Genomic DNA, 20,393 nt, shown 5'->3' on the forward strand with positions numbered 1-20,393 from the left:
TTAGAAATCCAAAAATAATTAATTATTCAAATGATTAAATACTTATATTTGACACCAAAATTCAAATATTATTTTGGCTCCAAATAATGAATTTACTAAAATACCCTTTTTATAAAATAATTCTTAATTAATTAATTAGAAAATACGTTATGGGGTATTACAGTCGTGGCTTGAGAAATGGTAACATGGATGTGCATCCATGTATAATGTGCGGAAATTTAAGGTAAATTTCCATGATCACAAGTAATTAGGATATTCCAAATCATTGGGAGCCGTTGGGAGTGAAACCCAAGCAACGCATCATCAAGAAGTCTACTAAAGTATATGATGAGAACATTGTTGCCTTAAAAGGCAATAATAAAGAAGATGTTAAATGGAAAGTTCGTTGTTGAACGTTGATGATTGTAGGTTGTCAAGCTGAAGGTCACAAATCATGAAAAATGAGTGGGAGCCATTGCTAGGACAATAAATCTTAAATCACATATAATCCATGACACTCTCAAATTTTATCATCTTATTATGAAAGTTATCAGTAATGAAGATGCTAAGATTAGCAAAGTGGTTATAACTTAACCTATGCAATAAGTGAACGACAACATTTTTAATTGCATGAAAGAAATCAAGCATATTAGATATGGGTGTGATTTCTATAGATGTTTTATAAAGAGTGATACTCTTAAAACATTTTGAAAAACCATTTATCATAAGATGAACCATTCAGGTTTTGGAGTATTTAAAATTTCATGCAATTTTTATCACTTCGTTTTCTATTTAATTGTGGTTTAGAATTAAATAATGAGTCCATTCGATTTAAAAGAATATTCAAAATAGGGTATCAAGACAATGTCTTGGATAAAGAAACACCTATTAAGTGAACATTGAATATTTTTTATCGAAAATTATCCCTAATCAAGGTCATTTATTTCGTGGACGATTAATAACCATTAGAGATTAGTGTGTAGTATGATTTATAGAACCGTTTCTTGTGCTATGAGGACATAAATCATTTGCACAGGTATTGGTTTAGAACCATACTGGATCGACCTATGAGAATACTTTAAGAGATTCGAAATCGTCATAAGTATATTTCTCATTATTTCTATCAGAACTCTTTTCCTTGACCATGAGTATTGTGAGGTCTCTTGTTTGATTTCTAGTCTGTTTTTGATGTCGGTCAAACGTCTGCCATAATTGGGGATTATAACGACGGCTATCAGGCGGCTAGGTCCTCTTAGTAAGAGAAGCTACATTACAAGACTGGGAATGTCCCCCTACTAATAATAGGGAACATGTCTTGTTGCTTACAAGGCCTCTCGAAGAGAAAGACTATAAAAATGCATGGTCGTGTTCAGATGGATTTTAGAAATCATCTGCTTATTAACAGTCAAACTCGGATTTTGAGAAACACTTCTGGACGTAACAGGGATGACGAATAATCTTACCCTGTAGTTCATGAAGAGACATAGGAAAGGGGCTATACACTAAATGCTCACTTGTCCGGAAGGACAAGTGGGAGATTGAAAGGAATGGTGTACTTCGAACAAGTGTATTATTCTAATAGTGGGTTCAAAATTATTAGAAAGCTAATATATTCAGTAAGGTCAAGTGATCGGAATGCCTAGGTGGAGGCCGCTTCCGATCAGTAATATTAATGTATAATTAATATTACAGCTTAATCTTGACTGAACCCTTCGGGTCAAACCCAAGCAATTAACGAACCGACTCGACGAATTAATTCAGAAGAAATTAATGAGTCACCCGAGTATTAAATATTTAGACATCGGAAATTCGAGTTGGAGCGTCGGAGAATCTCAAATGTCGAGCCAAAATTTAGGATTTGGAAAGACGGGAAAATGCTTCAAGTAAAATCCTAGCCACGCGAAAGGCTAGGAAAGCGCGCCCAATAGGAGTGTGCCATGTGGCAGCACACATGGCAAAACGTCATGTGGCAGCACGCGTGGCAGCGCACGTGGAAGCCGCCAAGTGGCAGTGTGCCATGTGGCAGTGCGCCATGGTGGAAGCGCGCCACGGTGGCGGCACGTGTGGCAAGGGGTCGTGGACCCGGGTGACGGGTCATGGACACGAGCCAAAAGAAAGTGGCCCAACCGAACCCAACTTGGGGCTCAAGGTTGGGTGACACATGGTTAGCTCACAATGCATGTGAGTTGCCTTGGGGACCAAGTGGGAAAGTGGTCCTCACCTAACCATGTGACACTTGTTACTTGTTCCTTGGTTTATTTAACTAAGGGTTGAATTCATCAATCTTTCCATGTGGGATCTTTTTGTGAAAAGTCCCACATTGAAAGATGAGTGGAATTCACAAGCTATCCTTCCTTATAAATAGCCAAAGGATGGCTTGAGAATTCTTCGCTTGAGTAGGAGTTAAATAGGGCATTGCCTTTGCAAAAACCCTTAAACTCATATAATACTCGGGTTTTAGTCGGGCCTCGCTAACCTCGAGGCAACGAACCTAAAAGTCGGTAGTCGTTCTTGAGGGTGGATTTCCGTTGGAGGCTTGTGTTTTTGGGGCTAAGCTTTCAAGTAAGAGCCCATTCGGTCGGGCGAAGAACGCGTCAAAGGTATATTTCCTATTTTGCCCTTTTGTGTTTATTTTATGCATTAGTGATATTAATTATTGCGAGCGTGATCCTTGGCTCGGGTTATTTCCGTGGTGAGTAGGACTCACCAAACCCCAACACCCCAGTCCTAGACTCAACCGTTCCAGGAGACCGGCTGACTACTGGTCTAGGTTGTGTCGTGTGTGTTGGTGATGAATCCATTTATTTGAATGTAAATGTACAAACGGAAAAAAGTAAGAATGAGCTGAAGGGGGTAGAGACGGTACCTTAAAATTCTGAAGGGGGTCAGGCGTTGACCGGCGGCTGTAGCAAGCAGGTTTAAGTGATTCTGCTTATAGATAACACAAGCGGATGTAATCGGCTTGGCAGGCTGGCGAAAAAGGGGACTGTTTGTGTATAACACAGGCGGATCTTAGACTTTCTCTCTCTAGACTTTTTCTGGAAACGTCCAAAATGAGAGGGGTAAAACTTGTATTTATAGAGGGGTAATTTCAGAGGCATCCCCATAATTTCCCAAGAATGTGAAAAGTTATATTTCACAGTTAAAACAATTCAACCAGTGGTAGAGTGACATGTGTCACAGATGCCACGTGGCATGCCAAGTCACATCTGTGAGGTGCAAATGTTTTGGGTAAAAATTACCTATTCCACGTGGACTAGCCAAAAGACGACACATGTCAGCCCTATAAATAGGGCCCAAGTGGGCCTATCCTTATTTGACACGTGGCGTTCTCAGAATTCAGGAGAAAAGACGGCCTTCAGGCCCAAATTCCAAAAAAGCCGTAATACGGCGCAGCCCATCAAAATTATGTCAGAGTGACCTAATTAGCAGCACATTTACCAATGACTCTATAAATAGGGAGATTCCCCCCATTTTGGGGACATTTACAATTCATTTATTACAACAACCCTACATTCTCTCACATCATAGAAAACACATGATCTCGAAATCTGAGAAGATCTCACTTTTAACTTTTCCGCACCTTTTCGTATTCTTCGATCGATACTAACTTGATCGTCGGAGGCGGAGCTCCAACCAATCGTAGTCCTCGTGTTTTGCAGGTACAGATTGTGCCGGACCAGTCTTGGAGACGTAACTCTCCTGATGGACAAAAACACCCTAAACAACAACGATTCAAGTCATATAACTCCACCGACAACTACCTCGCAATCCCTCCACAAGTCAGGTAGCTCCCACACTCTCCACTAGCCTAGCAACTAGCAAGCCCTCCACACGCCAGGTAGCAGGAAAACCTCCACCGGTGTAACACCTCGCACCATGTCCACTAAACTTCGATAAACTACGCGATCACCACAAAAGGCACTCAGCTTACTCACACCAAAGGCACTCATCTTACTCTGCTAGCAAGCCCTCATTTTTGTTTTTTGCATTTTCTCACTCCTAGGGTTTCGTTAATGGAACGTTTGCGAGACCGTTTGTCAAACATATAACGAACGTTAGCTATAACTAACTGTCAAAAATTCCCATTCCAAAAATAACCTTCCAACTAACTTGTTAAATGACTGATATGACCTATGTAAACTAATTTCAATTTTCATTGAGATGAACATGAATTCGCTCGTTTGATTTCATCACAAATCTATTGAGGATTTCAAAAGCGTACACCCTCGTGGTAGGCAGCTTGCTTTCGCACCAAAACTCTCAAATATGGTACCTTTTTGGACACCTAATTTGACCGAGTTTTAGTATAAGCATAGATCCTTGGTTAGGTTGTAAAATTCATTGTATCATTGTGAGTTTGTGACTACGTGTTTCCTTGTACATCTTGATGTGTTTTCACCAAAAACTGAGTTGGCCAACAGTATAAGCTCAACTTATAAGATCGAAGTGGTGAACAGTAACACATTTGTTAACCAACCCATTCCTCGTAATCATCGATAGAATCACTGCTACTCTACATTCTCCATTGAAATACACTCAACTTTGTATCCTCCATTGAAGCAGCTTCCCAGGTAACTTGTTGAGCATTCTTGATTCTTTTTTATTTTTATTTTCATTTAGATTCAAATGCTTATTGGCTTATTCCTTGACTCCTATACTTGCTGATTTTTTATAATGTTTTTAAACTAATACTCTGATTAACCTAATACAATCAAATTGCTTGTCGCATTTTGTTTAATTTTACCACTTTATGTTGTTGCTACAGAAGAATATTATGTGATTTTTTGAGCCTAATTTGATAATTGTATTGTGATGAACTAGGAATTAGACGTTTTCTCCGTATAATTATGTGAATTTTCGACCCTAATTTGATCATGGAATCAAAGTATGTGTTGTAGAACTTATTAATGTTGTCATGGAACTAGAAATTATAATTTTTTTTTCCCTAAAACTATGTGAATTTTCAAGCCTAATTTGATCACTGAATCAAATTTGGTTGCTAGTGTTGCAGAACTCATTGATGTTGTGATGGAACTTGAAATTATACATTTCCTCCCTGGGTCAAGGGCGGCCGCCCCTCGTGCCCTGGCTCAGGGACGGGCCTGTTACAAACCATTTAACATAAGGTGCAAAATCATCTCAAAGCTGAGTTCTTCAAGAACCACGATAAGTGCTGACTTGCCTGAATCTGAGGAGACGGCGAAGTTGAAATTGAATCCCTATCCCGGAGGAATGGGACCCCACACGGGGAGAGACCCAAATGTATCGAAACCGAATTGGTTGAGGCAGAAAGCTCCCCAAGGGAAGAAATTTGAGGAGGTGAAAGAGTCACTTTCTCGCTTGAATCTCCACACTGTTTGTGAGGAAGCCCAGTGCCCCAACATTGGAGAGGTATCTCTTTTGTTTCTTTTTTTTTTTATTTTTTATTTTTTTTATGATCATTTGTGATTGTGTTGATAGTTTCTGGAAAGGAGACTTTGACTCGAGTATGTGTCCAAGTGTTTTGCGATTGTGTGAAAAATTTCATGAGATTGGCTGAAAATAAAGGGTTTGAAGTGTCCTGCCCGTGTCTGGAGGATCCGACATGGGTACTTAAGTTAAAAACAAAGAGTTTAAGTAATGTAGGACATTGTTGCATCATGCCAAATTGTTTGTTGTTGCATTTGATTAAATATATATTTGTGGCATACAAAGAACTAAATTAAAATTGTTTGTTGTTGCATTTGATTAAATATATATTTGTGGCATACAAAGAACTAAATTAAAATTAATCCTACTAGAATTTACTTCTTAAATTGGAAAATAATGTTGCTTAGCGTATGATGATAGTAGGTTAGAAGAGTAGTCATTAAACTTCTCCAAGTGTTTGTTAGCACATGAAGTATTAGGATCATTTAACATCAATCTAAAATTTACATTGCAGTGTTGGAATGGGGGTGGGGATGGAATTGCAACTGCCACGATAATGGTTCTTGGTGATACGTGTACTCGTGGTTGCAGATTTTGTGCTGTTAAAACGAGCAAAAACCCTGCACCACCTGATCCAATGGAACCAGAGAATACTGCTACTGCTGTTGTAAGTTGGGGGTATGTATAATACACTTTTTTGGTAATTTTTTTTTTTCATTTTTATTATTTTACTCAATTCCTGTCCTCTTACTTTCCTTTTGTATTACATGATGCTTTTTGATTGGTATGTAAGCTCTAAAACTTGTTAGTGTTTCATTTATTAATTTCATATATGGAAGGTAAACATTTCACCAAAAAAATTAAGTGTTCCTCAGACCTCAGGTGCTTGATTAAATAGCCCTTAACAGCATAGGGCTTATAAAAGTTGTAAATTATAGCCTAGTAATGCATACCTAAAGGAACCATCACTATATGTTTTGTTAGTCCATTTTTTGTTTGGAAATCCAAACCTAAGAGTAGAAATTACCTATAAAGTTCAAGTAATCTCCAACAAACTTTATTTAGTTCTTATTAACCTTTACAGCAACTAAAGAACTTAAAATTAAGGTTAGATTGTCTTAGGGTATAGAAACTTGCTGATATGTCTAAAGAATGTTAGGATTTTGAATAACATCCAGAGTATAAATGTCTTCATGTTTATTTATTTATTTTTTATTTATTTATTTATTTATTTGGCATTTTTCATTGAACATCTCTCCAGATGTGCATTAACTGGTTTGCTCTTTTTTTTTTTAAAAAAAAAAATCATTATCTATATGCGCCACATCTTTATCTCGGAGCTCTTAGCATATTAGCACTATAATATTATTCCATGAAATCTCTCATAAACAATGCAGCCTAATGCTTGATTCTTTTTAACCATATGTCTCTTATACCCATAAAATTTGGGTTAATAAACTAGGAAGAGTTATGGTGTGTTGTAGGACAGTTACCCCTTTATTAGTATAGATCAGCTGGTCTGGAGTAAGGATGCTTATGTAATCACTTTAGAACCTTTTCATGACAATTTATACTTTGGCAAAGAATAGGCTATTGGTTGTAGTTTGCTGATTATATAAAATATACATATCTGAGCGCTAAATGTCTTGATCTATATACTGATATCCTTTGGGAATACATTGTAGTGTTGATTACATCGTTCTAACAAGTGTTGATCGTGATGATTTGCTTGATGGTGGAAGTGGCCATTTTGCTCAAACAGTCAAAGCCATGAAGGTGTAGTTGGAACTTTTTAGTAGCTTATTGTGGACCTTTTCTTCAGTTTTCTTAATTCTAACCATGTCAATTACCAAGAGAGAAAAGATGCTTGACAAGGAAACATTTGATGGTGCAGAAACTCAAGCCTGAAATCATGGTTGAATGTTTAACTTCTGATTTTAGGGGAGACTTGAAGGCTGTAGATACTCTGGTGCACTCGGGATTAGATGTTTTTGCTCACAACATTGAAACTGTCAAGCGGCTTCAGAGAATAGTTAGAGATCCTCGGGCAGGGTCAGTTTTTTTGTTTCTATGTTAACAATTTAGTATCAGCATACTGGTATTGCCTCTCTTTTAAATTCATGTCTTGCATAATTTTCATGGGTAAAATTGTGGGCCTTTAAATCATTCTGCTCTAAATTTATAGGATGAGGCTATTGGAAACTGAACCTTGACTAGCAACAGACCTACTGCAAGTACAGGAACTATAGTTTGTCTTTCAAATTATGTGATAAGACCAAACATGGTTTTCTTTTAAGTAGTCAAACTTCAAGGAACTCAGAAACTAGGTGAAATCAGTGGCTTAGAAAAACCTAGCTTGGTCTGGAGACTCTGGACAAATCTCTGATAGACTTGGTAGCATTTTGATGTTCTCAAGATAAGAGTTTTTGTAATTTTGTGCATTACCTCAAACTTTATGTAAAACAATTGACACAAATTTTATTAGGAAGATGCAAGCCAAAAGCAGATAAAGTGGAAAATAGCAAAAAGAACTTTATAGCATGCCTCTTCAATGGGACTATGGCATTGCCTTTCTAAACCTTTGATCATTTCAAATTATTAATGTTTCCTAATAGCAGAATTATATAAATTTTGTATGCTCTACTTGATTTTGTAAGAAAAAAATATAGTTACGGTCATACCTTAAACTAACATGTTTGTCCAAGCCTCCAAGGCACACATATATACATATGTAATATTCAATAGTGATTTTATTTGATGTGCAGGTATGAACAGAGCATGTCAGTGCTCAAGCATGCAAAAATTAGCAAGGATGGGATGATCACAAAAACTTCAATCATGCTAGGGCTTGGGGAAACAGATGATGAATTGAAGGAAGCCATGGCTGATCTTCGAGCCATTGATGTAGACATTCTGACACTTGGACAATATTTACAAGTGAGAAATTTATGCTGACTTTATTGGCTTTGTGTTGTGCTTTGATTTTTTGTACTCACCAAGTTCAACTCTAACTTTATATTCATCCCCAATTCAACTTCATGAAATTTTATCTGCTATACCAGTTCTATGAGGGCTTAAGCTATTCATCTTTCTTTGTTTTTTTTTTCCCTTGCAGCCAACACCATTGCACCTCACCGTTAAAGAGTATGTTACTCCTGAGAAATTTGCTTTTTGGAAAGAGTATGGAGAAGCTTTAGGTTTTCGCTATGTTGCTAGTGGCCCACTCGTAAGTATATTACCTTGTTTAATTGAATTTTAAGATGATACTTTTGATTTCTATTTCATATATGGCTGAATGCTCAGGAGTTCTCGAATTAAGTGGACTATTGAAATTAATAGTGTTCAAGCTAATCTTGTCCCTCCACAACCTCATGAATTTTTTTTTCCAGAACGCCTTGAAACTTAAATTAATGTTGTTTCCATCATGATATTTATGATAAATAAAATATGAGACCTATTAGAGACAACACTATGATTACTTCCTTAGTCATTCTGTCATTGTAAACCCCTATCTATTGAAACATAAACATGCTCCTTCCATCTTTCTAATTGTATACATATTTTTATCCGGCCTAATATAGTTATTGATAATGAATATTATGGGGACAACACTACTGGAGTATATGAATTTTGATTTTTTTTTTTTTTTTTTCTTTCCTCTTTTGTAGGTACGCTCATCATATCGAGCAGGAGAGCCCTTTGTGCAGACCATGGTGAAGGAAAGAGCTAAAGACTCATTGAGCAAAAAGTTCTAGCTCTATGTTCAACTTAGGAATCACACATAGGCCAAAACAAGCTAGTAGATTTTTTGATGAATGTTTTATTCAGCGATAGCTGATGTGAAGCACTAGTTCACTTTGCATCAAATTTATTGAACTCATTCAATTTAGTAATATATATCTATTCTTTTGCTGATATGTGTTCTTTTCAAAGCTATGCGTAATGTGTTAATTTGCATACTCAGCACAACCATCTTCTATATGAAAAACATTCTTAATGTTGTTTATGAATTTTTTAATAAGTTGATTAGCATATATATGCAATTATAATTTAAACAATCAACTAATCAAGTAATGTTTCGCAAATATTTTCTCATTTGTAGGTTTTCAAGCTTTTCTTAGAAATGAAGCTCCAAGGAGTAAACTGTGGCAGGCGAACGAATGAATTTAATCATAGCTTAGTACATGCAAATCACATCTGAGAAACATGGTCGGTCCATTAGCTTGTATGCATTTGATTTACATTTTGCAGACATTGAGAATGAAAATATTTTATTAATATTATGATGTTTGATGAAACGTAGTATGTAATTTAATTTTCAGATTTTAATCTAATTAAAAAGTCCCAATTTTGAAACTCTACATTCATAAATTATTAATTATTGAAGGGTTATGATATAGGATGGTTTAAACCTTTGATTTAAGTATTTTAAAGCCTAATTACAGCAAGTTTTTATTAAAATATAATGCTGGAATTTTTGGTAATGCATTAAAAATTAAGTTTCTTTAAGGAATTTTAATAACCCATTAATTGGGATTAAAGTATGATGTTTTAAATATAATTTCAGCTTATTTTGATTAAATTATTAGGGGTTTAATAATAGTATATATTGCTAGAAATTTGTGTAGTGAGGATTTTAATACTCTTCTATGATTTTAAACTAAATTGTAGGAGACTTAGAAGTGAGTGATTTCTATTAGTCGTGGCGATATTAAGATCGTATTCAAGGTAGGTTCTCGTACTTGGCATAATTTTTATGATGTAGTAGCATGCTAAATGTGTATAATTGATTACAAGTAGTATCATGCTAGATTTGGAATGAAAATTATGATTTGGTTGTTATTGGTGATTGAATTATGAAGCATGATTTATTTGTGATGGATTAATAGTTGGGAAATAATAGTTTGGAATGTTGGATATGAACCACACTTTTATTTATAGCATGATTGAAAGCATGTTTAATTAAACTAAATGTTATATTTTGGTTTGGAATATTAAAAGAGAATTTTATTATGGTTCATATAATTTTTATTGATGCTTTAAGCATGAGAAAGGAGCTAGGTAAGTGTCTATATACACGAGGAATAAATTGTATGTTGGTGCCTTAGTGCACTTAAGGTGTTTTTTTTAACACCGAGGGATAGGATTTTTGGCGCATTAAGGTGTCTTTTGGCACCGAGGTAAATTTAAAAAGGGTTCAACACTAAATATTATGTGGTCACTAATTATTCAAGAATTGAATTAAAGTGTTTAATTGTTTGAATAATCATTATTTTTGATGTTGTTATGATTTGAGAGTCATCACCAAGTTAATAAATTGTAAAGGACGTAAAGTGAAAGAGATTACGCACCAAAACTCTTGGAACGTATATACCTTGAGTATGAACATATGGGGGGCGGGGGCGGGGAGTTATGAGACTTTATATTTGACCATAAATTCTAATGGAGTACAGAACGCTATACATTCCTTTTATTATTATGCGCAGGAGTTCCGCCACTTACGAGTGGTTCTTTTATAGTGGCACGGTTAGCTCCCATGTTAGTACCCCTTTATTAGGGCAGGATAGGGGGAAAACCCGTTTGATGCATAATCAAAACTAAATAAATTATTTTTAGTTACTTAATTGAGAAGTTTTGTTGAATGTTGTATGCTTGAAAAACAGGTGCAACAAGGTAAGTTGTGTGTTGATAGGTAAATGTATATTAGTGTGTTTAAATACGCTTATGTACTCAACTTTGCTGATTGTGTATTTGTTAGCCTTGTCTTTACCTTGGCCCTATGATGACCCATTTTTAATAGAGAGTAGTGGGAACAAGTAGAGAGAATCTTTTCAGGTGATGAAACATATTCATGATGGGCATGAGTGAAGAGTGAATCATGCTAGTTTCCATAAGCATATGATGTGTTATTGCTTTTATTTATTTTATGATAATTCTATTGCGAGACTAACATAAAGGTTTTATAATGAATTGGTTTGTTAAGGGCCTACAATGGTTCCAAGTTGTAGGTTTGACTTTGTTTTACTTTGGTTTGACTTTACTTTTGTGAGTTGACTTTTTAAGTTGAGTCGTTTTAAAGTATTTTTAAAGGTAAGACTTCCGCTGTGTGTCTTTGATAGTTGCCTTAGCCGTTTTCACGGTGGCGGTAATATCTTAGATGTTCCTATTTAAAGTTTTAAACAGGGCAAAACAGGTATTTAAAAGTAAGGAATTTCTAGGGTGTTACACAACCTCATCACTAACACTACCACCCCACGAAACCACCACCACTACCAGCCTCATGAAACCACTAGCACTACCAACCCTCATGATACCACCACCACTACCAACCTCCACGATTCCACCACCACTACCGGCCTCCACGATTCCACCACTACCAACCCCACGAAACAACCTATACAAAACCCACCAGCCCCACGAAACTCAGGCCACCATCCCCACGAACCCAAGCACCACCTATACGAAATCCCAGCCCCAAAAAATACAAAACCCAGAAAATTCAACCCACCATTCTAACGAAAACCCCATAGATCTGATAGAAACAACTGCAAAATCATCACCAACAATTCAACTAACCCATCACGAAATAAATTTGTTAAAAGTTGAAGAAAGAGAAAAAAGATCTCAAATTCATGAAACCCACTACAAATTTTTTGAAAGTTGAAGAGAGAGAAAGATTTAAAAAAGATGAAAAGAGATAATGATATTGAAAGAGGAGAGAGAAAATATGGCGGATGATGAAGATGAAGATGAAGATGGTTTTGGGTTTCTTGAGTTGAACATGAAGAGTTGATGAATTAGATTGAGTTGGTTGGGGTGAAAATTGGGTGAGATATTAATGATTAATTAAATCTGATTAGAGTTAGTAAATTGTGTTTTAATTTTTTAAATGAGTTAATAAAAGAGGAAAGAAATTTTTTGGTGGCATATAATGTTTAGGGGACAAAAATAGTAGCAGTAGTAGTAGTAGTAGTAGTAATAATAATAATAATAATAATAATAATAATAATAATAATAATAATGTATATATTTTATAGATATAGTGAGCTAATTTCAATTAAATCTGCGCAAAATGTCAACAATTCAACATGAGTAGTAGTGTTCTTACATGTTACATGAGTAGAGTAGTCCTAGCTTGGTCAGTATTACTAATTCATTATGCTTGTGGATAGTCTTTAGGATTGGCAGTTATCTTTCTTGAACAAGTGTTTTCTATTATAACTCTATACAAATCAAATGTCAAAATAAAGGTAGCTCAACCAGTCCGCAAATTTTTGCATCAAGTTAATAATAAATTAAGACTTCCCAACCAGTCCGCACATTTTAGCATCAAGTTTCCACTTAACAAGTTCAATAATTTTCTTCTGAAGGAAGAAGTTGGAATTTTGAATAAATGTAGCATGTAAGTGTGTATAATCTGAAATTTTGGATTGCATGGCAAGATTTGAAATTTTGGATGCTTTTGAAGCCAGAAATTCTATATGTGAAGTTTTTATTGTGAATGAGAAATAAGTGTTTTGTGAATTGTGATATTTTCATGTATCTTGTTTAATAATGCAAACTGAGGTACATTGGTATGTGAAATTGTGAATAAATGTAGCATAAAAGTATGTATAAACTGACCTTTAACCCAAAAAAAGGATGTTTAATGGATAATTAAGGAGTGTAAAACATTATTGAATTGTTAAATACGCAGACAATTGAAGATTTGAATGATGGGTTTGCTAAAGTTCGTCCTTTACTTTTTAAATAGCAAGCTTTAGTACTCAGTACAACATAAATCTAGGGCTTTTTATTTGAGATGGCAGGTTTAACATAGTGCATACATGCATACAGTCGAGCATGTTTAAACAACATCTAAGCATGTAAATTAAACTATCATCAATATTCAATATCATAGTCATTAGCGACAATTTGAAGGGCAAGTTCCATTTCCTGCACCAATTATAAAGTCTTTTACATCTTTAAATTTCTAACTTGGATTTCATTAACCAGCTTTTGGCCCTCACTGTTCAAATCATCAACCTGCTTCTTGATGACACCAAATTTTTCCTGGGATTGCTTTATACAATCTAGTATTTTCTTCCTTAGATTCGAGCAACTTAGTTGCCTTGCTGTAGATCAGAGTTGGAGCTTCAGTTCTCTTAATGTTATCAATGGCAAAGAGAACTATTTACTTGCTTATCTTTGGTTTTCCTCCTCAACTTTGGATTTGAGTTGCCACAGTTTGTTCCTTATTTCCACTTCAGTTTCTTGGATCTCTCTTGTGTTTTCATTAATATCATTGTTTTGAACCTGACAACAAGACTAGATCTGTCTTTTGTTGGTCCAAGGAAGACATTGAGGCATCCACCCTTGCCTTTTGCTCTATCTTTTCTTTGTTTGAAAGTAAGCAATAGACCTGGAAGCTTTTTTAATACAAGGTCACTTTTAGCTTGCATCTCTATACATTTTCCTCCATTTAGAGGGCTCCGTACATTTTCCTTCATCAAACTCAACAAGCTTATTTGGGCACTCAAATTCTCCTCTCTGCACTTTTCTTATACAAGGACATTGAAAGCATTATTTGAATATCATTTCTCTTGCATTGCTTTCGCATACAAACTCATCAGTTTCTCATTTTTCATCAAGCATTTCCGCAAGTTGATGCTATACATCCTCCAGCCTTTTTATTGCAAATTTTATATGAGAAATAGCACAAGATAAAGTATTTTAACCTTCATATGCCTTTTCATACAAATATATCAGCTTACTATTTCATACAAATATATCAACTTACTAGCATACAAACAGGATTGCAATTACCATTTTTGAAAGTCTGGAAACCCTTGAGACCTCTAGTGTGACTTACTAATGCTTACTACTCTTATGTGGCTACCCACTACACATAAGGTTCGATATCTGCTAAATTTATTGTAGAAGTCTGGGGGAAGGGCCATAAAACGTTGAAGCACATGATGACAATATGGCTTGATTGACATCACAAGCACATGATGACTGGAAGGACGTACCTTCTAATTTCTTCTTTCACAAGCAAATCTTCTATCGCAAATCTTGTCACCTCCTAATTCTTTTAAACTTGAGCGTGCAAGACCTCTACCTCTTTAACTGTTCCTCTTTTCTTTCACCAAGTCGGTCTCTAAATAGATCTTACCGGAGGCAACTGCTTCTAACCTCTTCATTCCTGCGTATCTGATCATGAGCATAGAGCAGATTAGCAGCACCGTAGAGCAAAACAACAGTAGCGTAGAGCAGATTAGCAGCACCATAGAGTAGAACAACAGCAGCGTAGTGCAGAACAGCAGCAGGGGCATATCACCATGGAGCAGTGGCAGCCTTGACCTTTTATCCCACATGAACAAACCAAGACAAAGTCAGATGAAGAAGAGAAAAAAAAAAAAAAAAAAAAAGAGCAGTAGCAGCCTTGCGAGGCAGCAGCTGCAATGGCAGCCTTGCTAGGTGCGAAGCTATGCACCTTGAGCTATACTACCCATCAAATAGTTAAATAACCAAGCTATTACTCTTTCAATTCAGCCACAACAACAAATTTTAGCAAATTCAAAGCAGAAACAAATCAATAACACTTGAGCAGGAAAATCAAATCAATCGAAACCAAAAACAAACTAAACAAGAAGACTAATTGAACTAAATAAACTAAACCAACAACAAACACAACCGCACAACCATTCAAAAAATCAACACAAAGAATTCACAAAATGAATTACAATCTAACCCTAAAGATAATAGAGAGAGGTAGGAGGAAAAGGAGAGTGTGAACCTCACAATGGAACTACGAGCAGCACTCAGCAGCAGCAATTACAAAGCAAAGGCAGCAGCATCTCACCAAGCAACAAGGAGGAGCACGAGCACAGGCTACGGTGGGGCAGCAAGGAGGGCAGTCGAGTGGCAAACTCTAGGTGAACTAAAAGATTCCTCAATTAACCCTAAAAAGAAACAAATCCATAAATCAAAAGCACCCCAGATTTAAAATCTTTTTTTTAAAAAAAAACAAATTACAAAACCCAAAAAAGCAATTTCCTACCTCAGTTCTCTTATGATACAGATGCATAAATAGTGCATCAATTCTATTCGACTTCGAAACCTTGCTAAACCAGAGAAAGGATGAAGCTAGGAAGTGCTATGGCCAAACAAAGGGAAGGATGAACTTACATCATGATTATCCGGAACACGCTGCAGTGATGAGTCAATTTTATGTATGTTACAGGATCAAGGTAAGCAAAGGACCCTAAAACTACGGCAGTAGCCTGGGGCCAAACAATGCTTGTAAGAGGGTGTTAATCCCTGCCACAAATAGGAGAGTTTGTATGACCCGTACCTTGTCACCTTGGTCATGTTAACAAGGTATCATAGTGTGCAGAAGGCATAGTAGAGTTATAATTACCACAATAAGATAGCTCGAGAGTGTAATCCCCCGTATTTTTAAATATATTATTAATGAAATTATATTTTATTCATAATATTTATTTGTATTTTTTTCGGATTTAATTTCAAAAGTTTCAAATTATTTTTGGGTTTGATGAACGATTTTATTACAAAGAACTTTTTATGAACCTTTCTTCACTAATTTATGTCCAACAAACCAAACCCATTTTCCTTTCTTAATTGGCCCATTAATTTTATGAGGCCCAACCTTAAAACTAACCCTACACCACTCTCTCTCTTATAAATACCCCATACATCCCCAAAATTTCCCACACAAAAAGGTTAGTCTTATTTTCATCCTCCTTTGTTTCATTATTTTGCTTAATGTTATTTTAATTGTTTTGGGTTTTGATTTTAGTATAAAGATTATATTTTTAGTATTAAATTATATTTTAATGGTATAAAGATTATAAATTTCAGATTATATTTATGTTATAAATTTCATATTTTATGAATTATAAACCTAGGGTTTCAATTTATTGAAAATCATGATTTTAGGGTTTTTATGAACAATTGATTTAGGGCTTTTATAGTAATGATGTTTTGAAATTTTGGTGATTATATTACTAATTAGTTTCCAGATTATTTTGAACACGTAAATTCGTATTTTAATGTTTAGATTTCGGTTCGTTAATATTAATCCCGTTTTAATCCCGATCAGGTTCTGAACTCATCCGATTTTGACAAAAAAGTAGTGTTTTCCATGTGGAAACGATGTTTTAAGAAAGACTCACTACCTATGGTAGTGAGCACCACCCTCTCGTGGCCAAATTCTGCCTCTAAATATGATTTTCGGGCAGTTTTTCATTTTTAACGAAGTTTTTTATTTTAAAAATTTTATCCTTGATTTTGATTAATAAAATTAATTATGTTTAAAGTTAATTAAGCATATAAATATGTTTTATTTATTTTAATAAGTTTTTCATCATATTATATTGTTGGAAATTACTTGGGATAGTAATATTAATTGTTGGTTGTTTTCTAGGAAGTGATTATTCCCTAGGAGAATTTTAAGTGATTAAAAGTGGCTCAAAGGATTGTTTGTACGAGGTACGTACATGTCTACTTCGTTATAAGTAGTATCATGTTTAGGTACCAAAAGGAAAGAACTTAGTTTCATGATTAGGGAACACTTGGATGGAAATTGTTTGGTTACGCATTGATTTAATTCATGTGCTTATGTTTATGAAACATGTTTTGGTGAATTGATTATGTTTGTATGGAATCATGGATGCAAACATGTTGAATTATATTGGATAAAATGTTTGTATGGAATGTTGATACAAGCATAATTTTATTGGATTGGTTTGTTAACCACATTTGGTTTATTAAAGGATTGGAATTGAATGGTTTAAGTGGAATGAATTTATTAATTATTCCACAAGGTTATTATTATTTATTTATTACTCAATCATAACTTGTTAGTATGTTGAGTAAAGGTGGATTAAGCCGAAATGGCTAGGTGAGTTGACTATGTTCAACAATTTTGGATAATTTGGAAGTTTAATGGAATTAAAGGTTAATTTGTGATGTGATCACCATTGTCTTAAATAAGATTAAAAACGAATTGATGTATGATTGTTATGTATGGTCTTCTTGATTGAGTCGGCTATTAATTAAAATTGTAATCACGTAAAGTGAAACATGGATGAGCAATAAAACTCTGGAAAGCGTGCACTTCTAGGGTATTGACAATTATGGGTTGGGGTACACGGTGGTAGCCCGTGGCTTTTCGAGGCTTGTTTGATCAACATGTCCTCTTCTCTTTTGGTATTTACATTTTATTTTATAATGAAAGTTAGATGGGATCCTAGACTAACTTTGTGAGAATGGAGTCGCGCCCATTCTTGCATCGCGCTAAACTTTTATTTCAAATGGTCATTTGAGACCTGGATTGGACAACCTGGTCTATTGCTTACTCCAAACTAAATTAAATTTATTAAATTGAATATGATGAGTCAAGTGTTTGGAATTGGTTAGTAAGTATGTTGAGTCAATTGAATTGTCTAAGTGTGGAGACTTGATTAATGAATTCGTGTTGTATGTTTAATTACTTTAATTAATTGAGCATGCTAGGTTTGGTACGTTGTAGCTTGTATGTACTCAGCTTTGCTGATTGCGTGCTTTTGTGTGTGTTTTCTTTTGGTCATGGCCTTCGCCTTTCAATGACCCTGTGATGATCCAATTATTACACTTGTATTATTGGGGAGCAGTATGCACAGGTTAGCTTGATGATGTGAAGTTAAGGGATTTGACAAACGCATTGTCAAGGGATTGGTGTGATTGAGAGTATTCGATTCTTGTGTTGAACTTATTTATGCTTTGCTATTTCGTTTATGTTTTGGATTTTTAATATTGGTTTGGTTTTAAATAAGGGCCTTATATGGTTCCAATTTGTAAGCTTTGACTTATTCGTTTTCTAAATTGTGTTATTTTAAATACTTAAGTTTGATTTTTCCGCTGCGATACTTTGATAAAGCCTTAACGTTTTAACACGTGGCGGTAACATGTCAATGGTTCTCCACTATTTTATTTAAAGTAAGTGGTTTGAAAAAGGGAGAATTATTGGGGTGTTACAAACATAGAAATTCACAATCTAATCACCCATTGCCTCTTCTAATCATTCACTCTAATCATATAAATAGTGTAAACAATAATCAAATCACAATCAAACCAGCTCTATATATTTCAAGAAACTAAACAAGAAGACTAATATAGGAGCTCAAGCAAAGGAAACAAATGCAACTCTAAAAATTCTTGCTAACTTTATATAATTCAATTATCATACCAATCAATCCACCAACTTTATACAATTAACACACCAAGTACCTCAATTAACACACCAAGAACAAAGAACAATCAATTATCATACCAATCAATCCACCAACTTTAACACATGAAGAACAAAGAACAATCAATTATCATACTAATCAATCCACCAACTTTATATAATTCAAATTAATTTCAACCACACTAAAAATTTAGAGTACCCACAAAAAAAAAGAAAAAAACAATCAATTAGCAACATGTTCACCATATTCACCGAGCTCATCATAGTTCAAAGCATAACTACAACTAATCCGAGCAGCAAAATAATCAATACAACTAAAACAGTCAAAAATCGCATCTTCATCACTACAACCTCAATCAAACAATACCCTAATTTCAAATCAAAGCAACCAAATCTTAGCCAAATAAAAAAAATAAACTCTTAAAATCAAACAAGGGGTAGATCTGGACTCCTATTCATCACGAGAAAGAGGGGATTTGGAGACAACTGACGATGAGGCCGCGGGACGAAGTGAAGAAGAGGAGAAATCCAAGCATTGACCACTGTCACCATAATCACACAAAAAAAAAAAAACCAAAAACCCTAGGTTTCAAATCGAAGAGCAAATACCTTCGTGAAGAGATCCACCACCACTGCAAAATTCAGCGCCAATGAAGAAGTAGAACCGTCACCATCGCCACCGCGATGGTGAGTGCAAGGGTAAATGAAAGAGAGAAAAAGAGAGATGAGAGGAGAGTGAATACAATGTGGAATGGGTAGAAAGATAGAGAGCTAAGAGGAGAGTGCGCCAGCGGGGTGGAATGGACGGCGGCACGGTGGAGAGAGATCTAGTTGAGGAGAGAGGAGAGAGGAGAGAGAAGATAGAGATCGAGAACAAGAGATCCAGGAATTAGAGAGAAAGATAGAAGAGGGACAGGATTATATAGTTTAACACTCGCATCGGTTCAAACTGGTGCGCTTAACTTAAGTTTGCACTGGTTCGGGTTTAACTGGTGCGATTACTCTATAATTAGCTACCGCCTTGTTTTTTTCAAAACCGATTTTTAATAAGCGGTGCTCATTTTTCAGTGCTCATTTATGGTTTTCTAATAGTGATGCAAAGGTATGATGGTATGGTATGGAATTGTGGATTGGTATCACACTACTCAGAGGGGCTGAATTAATGAACATTGAATAAATTGATACACTACAATGTGAAAAGCAAAAATAAAATTAAATTAGTTTTTTCAACATATAAGAAGTAGCTAAATGGCAAGATAGCATATAGGGTTCTTTTGCTACATACTAGTTGCATAGCTGCCTGGTTTCCAGCAGTAAGTGCTTTGCAATGCCATATCTTAATGCTATTCCCTCCTAATAAATTACCCAACAAAAGAGCAACCTTGATTTCTCTCTTCTGAAGAACATCATCGAACTTGTTAAGAGGAAAGCTTGACACATAAATGAGCAGTGTACACATGTTTAAGCATCAAAAACATAAACCTGGGACAGTCTTTTATTAGAGGCCAAAGAACTCAAGAACCATCCAACCCTTCCCATTTAAAAGCACCAAGTGATCCTAGAAAACCCAGTGTCATGGCATCATTATCCTAATTTCCAGCTACTCATTTTTGTAAACTGCGCAGATGCGACACTCCTTTTTGCACAATGATTGATCTGATGAGTACAAACTCTTTTGAATCATATCAGCTTTGTTTCCTGCAAATGCAGAAACAATATGGCTTTCCACGACATCCCTAATGCATTTCCTGAATGCTTTAAGGGGCTC

At 35.3% G+C, this 20,393-nt stretch overlaps 1 protein-coding gene and 1 long non-coding RNA gene across 5 annotated transcripts; one reads left to right on the forward strand and one right to left on the reverse strand.

Moving 5' to 3' along the window:
- The first annotated feature begins 4,185 nt into the window (after nt 1-4,185).
- Nucleotides 4,186-9,308, forward strand: LOC145597755 (lipoyl synthase, chloroplastic-like). Of its 2 annotated transcripts, none has more exons than XM_081654008.1 (8): nt 4,186-4,553; nt 4,994-5,373; nt 5,906-6,069; nt 7,077-7,167; nt 7,286-7,443; nt 8,157-8,328; nt 8,507-8,617; nt 9,060-9,308. In XM_081654008.1, the coding sequence occupies exons 2-8, from the start codon at nt 5,011-5,013 to the stop codon at nt 9,144-9,146; spliced, it is 1,146 nt and encodes a 381-aa protein (XP_081510134.1). In that variant the 5' UTR covers nt 4,186-4,553; nt 4,994-5,010; the 3' UTR covers nt 9,147-9,308. The 2 variants fall into 2 exon arrangements, with proteins under 2 accessions (XP_081510134.1, XP_081510128.1); XM_081654002.1 differs by having other exon boundaries at nt 4,187-4,553; nt 4,986-5,373.
- A 4,791-nt stretch (nt 9,309-14,099) lies between these two features.
- LOC145597770 (uncharacterized) lies at nt 14,100-19,593 on the reverse strand. Of its 3 annotated transcripts, none has more exons than XR_014103406.1 (3): nt 19,235-19,593; nt 15,170-15,582; nt 14,100-14,733 (listed from the first exon to the last, which is right to left on the reverse strand). It is a non-coding gene; the product is annotated as an uncharacterized LOC145597770 (long non-coding RNA). The 3 variants fall into 3 exon arrangements; XR_014103405.1 differs by lacking the exon at nt 19,235-19,593 and having other exon boundaries at nt 15,170-15,335; nt 15,434-15,857; XR_014103404.1 differs by lacking the exon at nt 19,235-19,593 and having other exon boundaries at nt 15,170-16,503.
- Nucleotides 19,594-20,393: the final 800 nt, after the last annotated feature.

This window comes from Chenopodium album, chromosome 2 (genome assembly GCF_948465745.1).
Source record: "Chenopodium album chromosome 2, dcCheAlbu1.1, whole genome shotgun sequence".
NCBI lineage: Eukaryota > Viridiplantae > Streptophyta > Magnoliopsida > Caryophyllales > Amaranthaceae > Chenopodium > Chenopodium album.

What these genes read in the sequence shown, in the direction of transcription:
- LOC145597755 (XM_081654008.1), top strand. Translation starts at nt 5,011, where the DNA reads ATGGAACTTGAAATTATACATTTCCTCCCTGGGTCAAGGGCGGCCGCC. An exon ending in AGTGCCCCAACATTGGAGAG is followed by an intron (nt 5,374 to 5,905) that starts GTATCTCTTTTG and finishes TTTACATTGCAG; the next exon opens with TGTTGGAATGGGGGTGGGGA. An exon ending in ACTGCTGTTGTAAGTTGGGG is followed by an intron (nt 6,070 to 7,076) that starts GTATGTATAATA and finishes AATACATTGTAG; the next exon opens with TGTTGATTACATCGTTCTAA.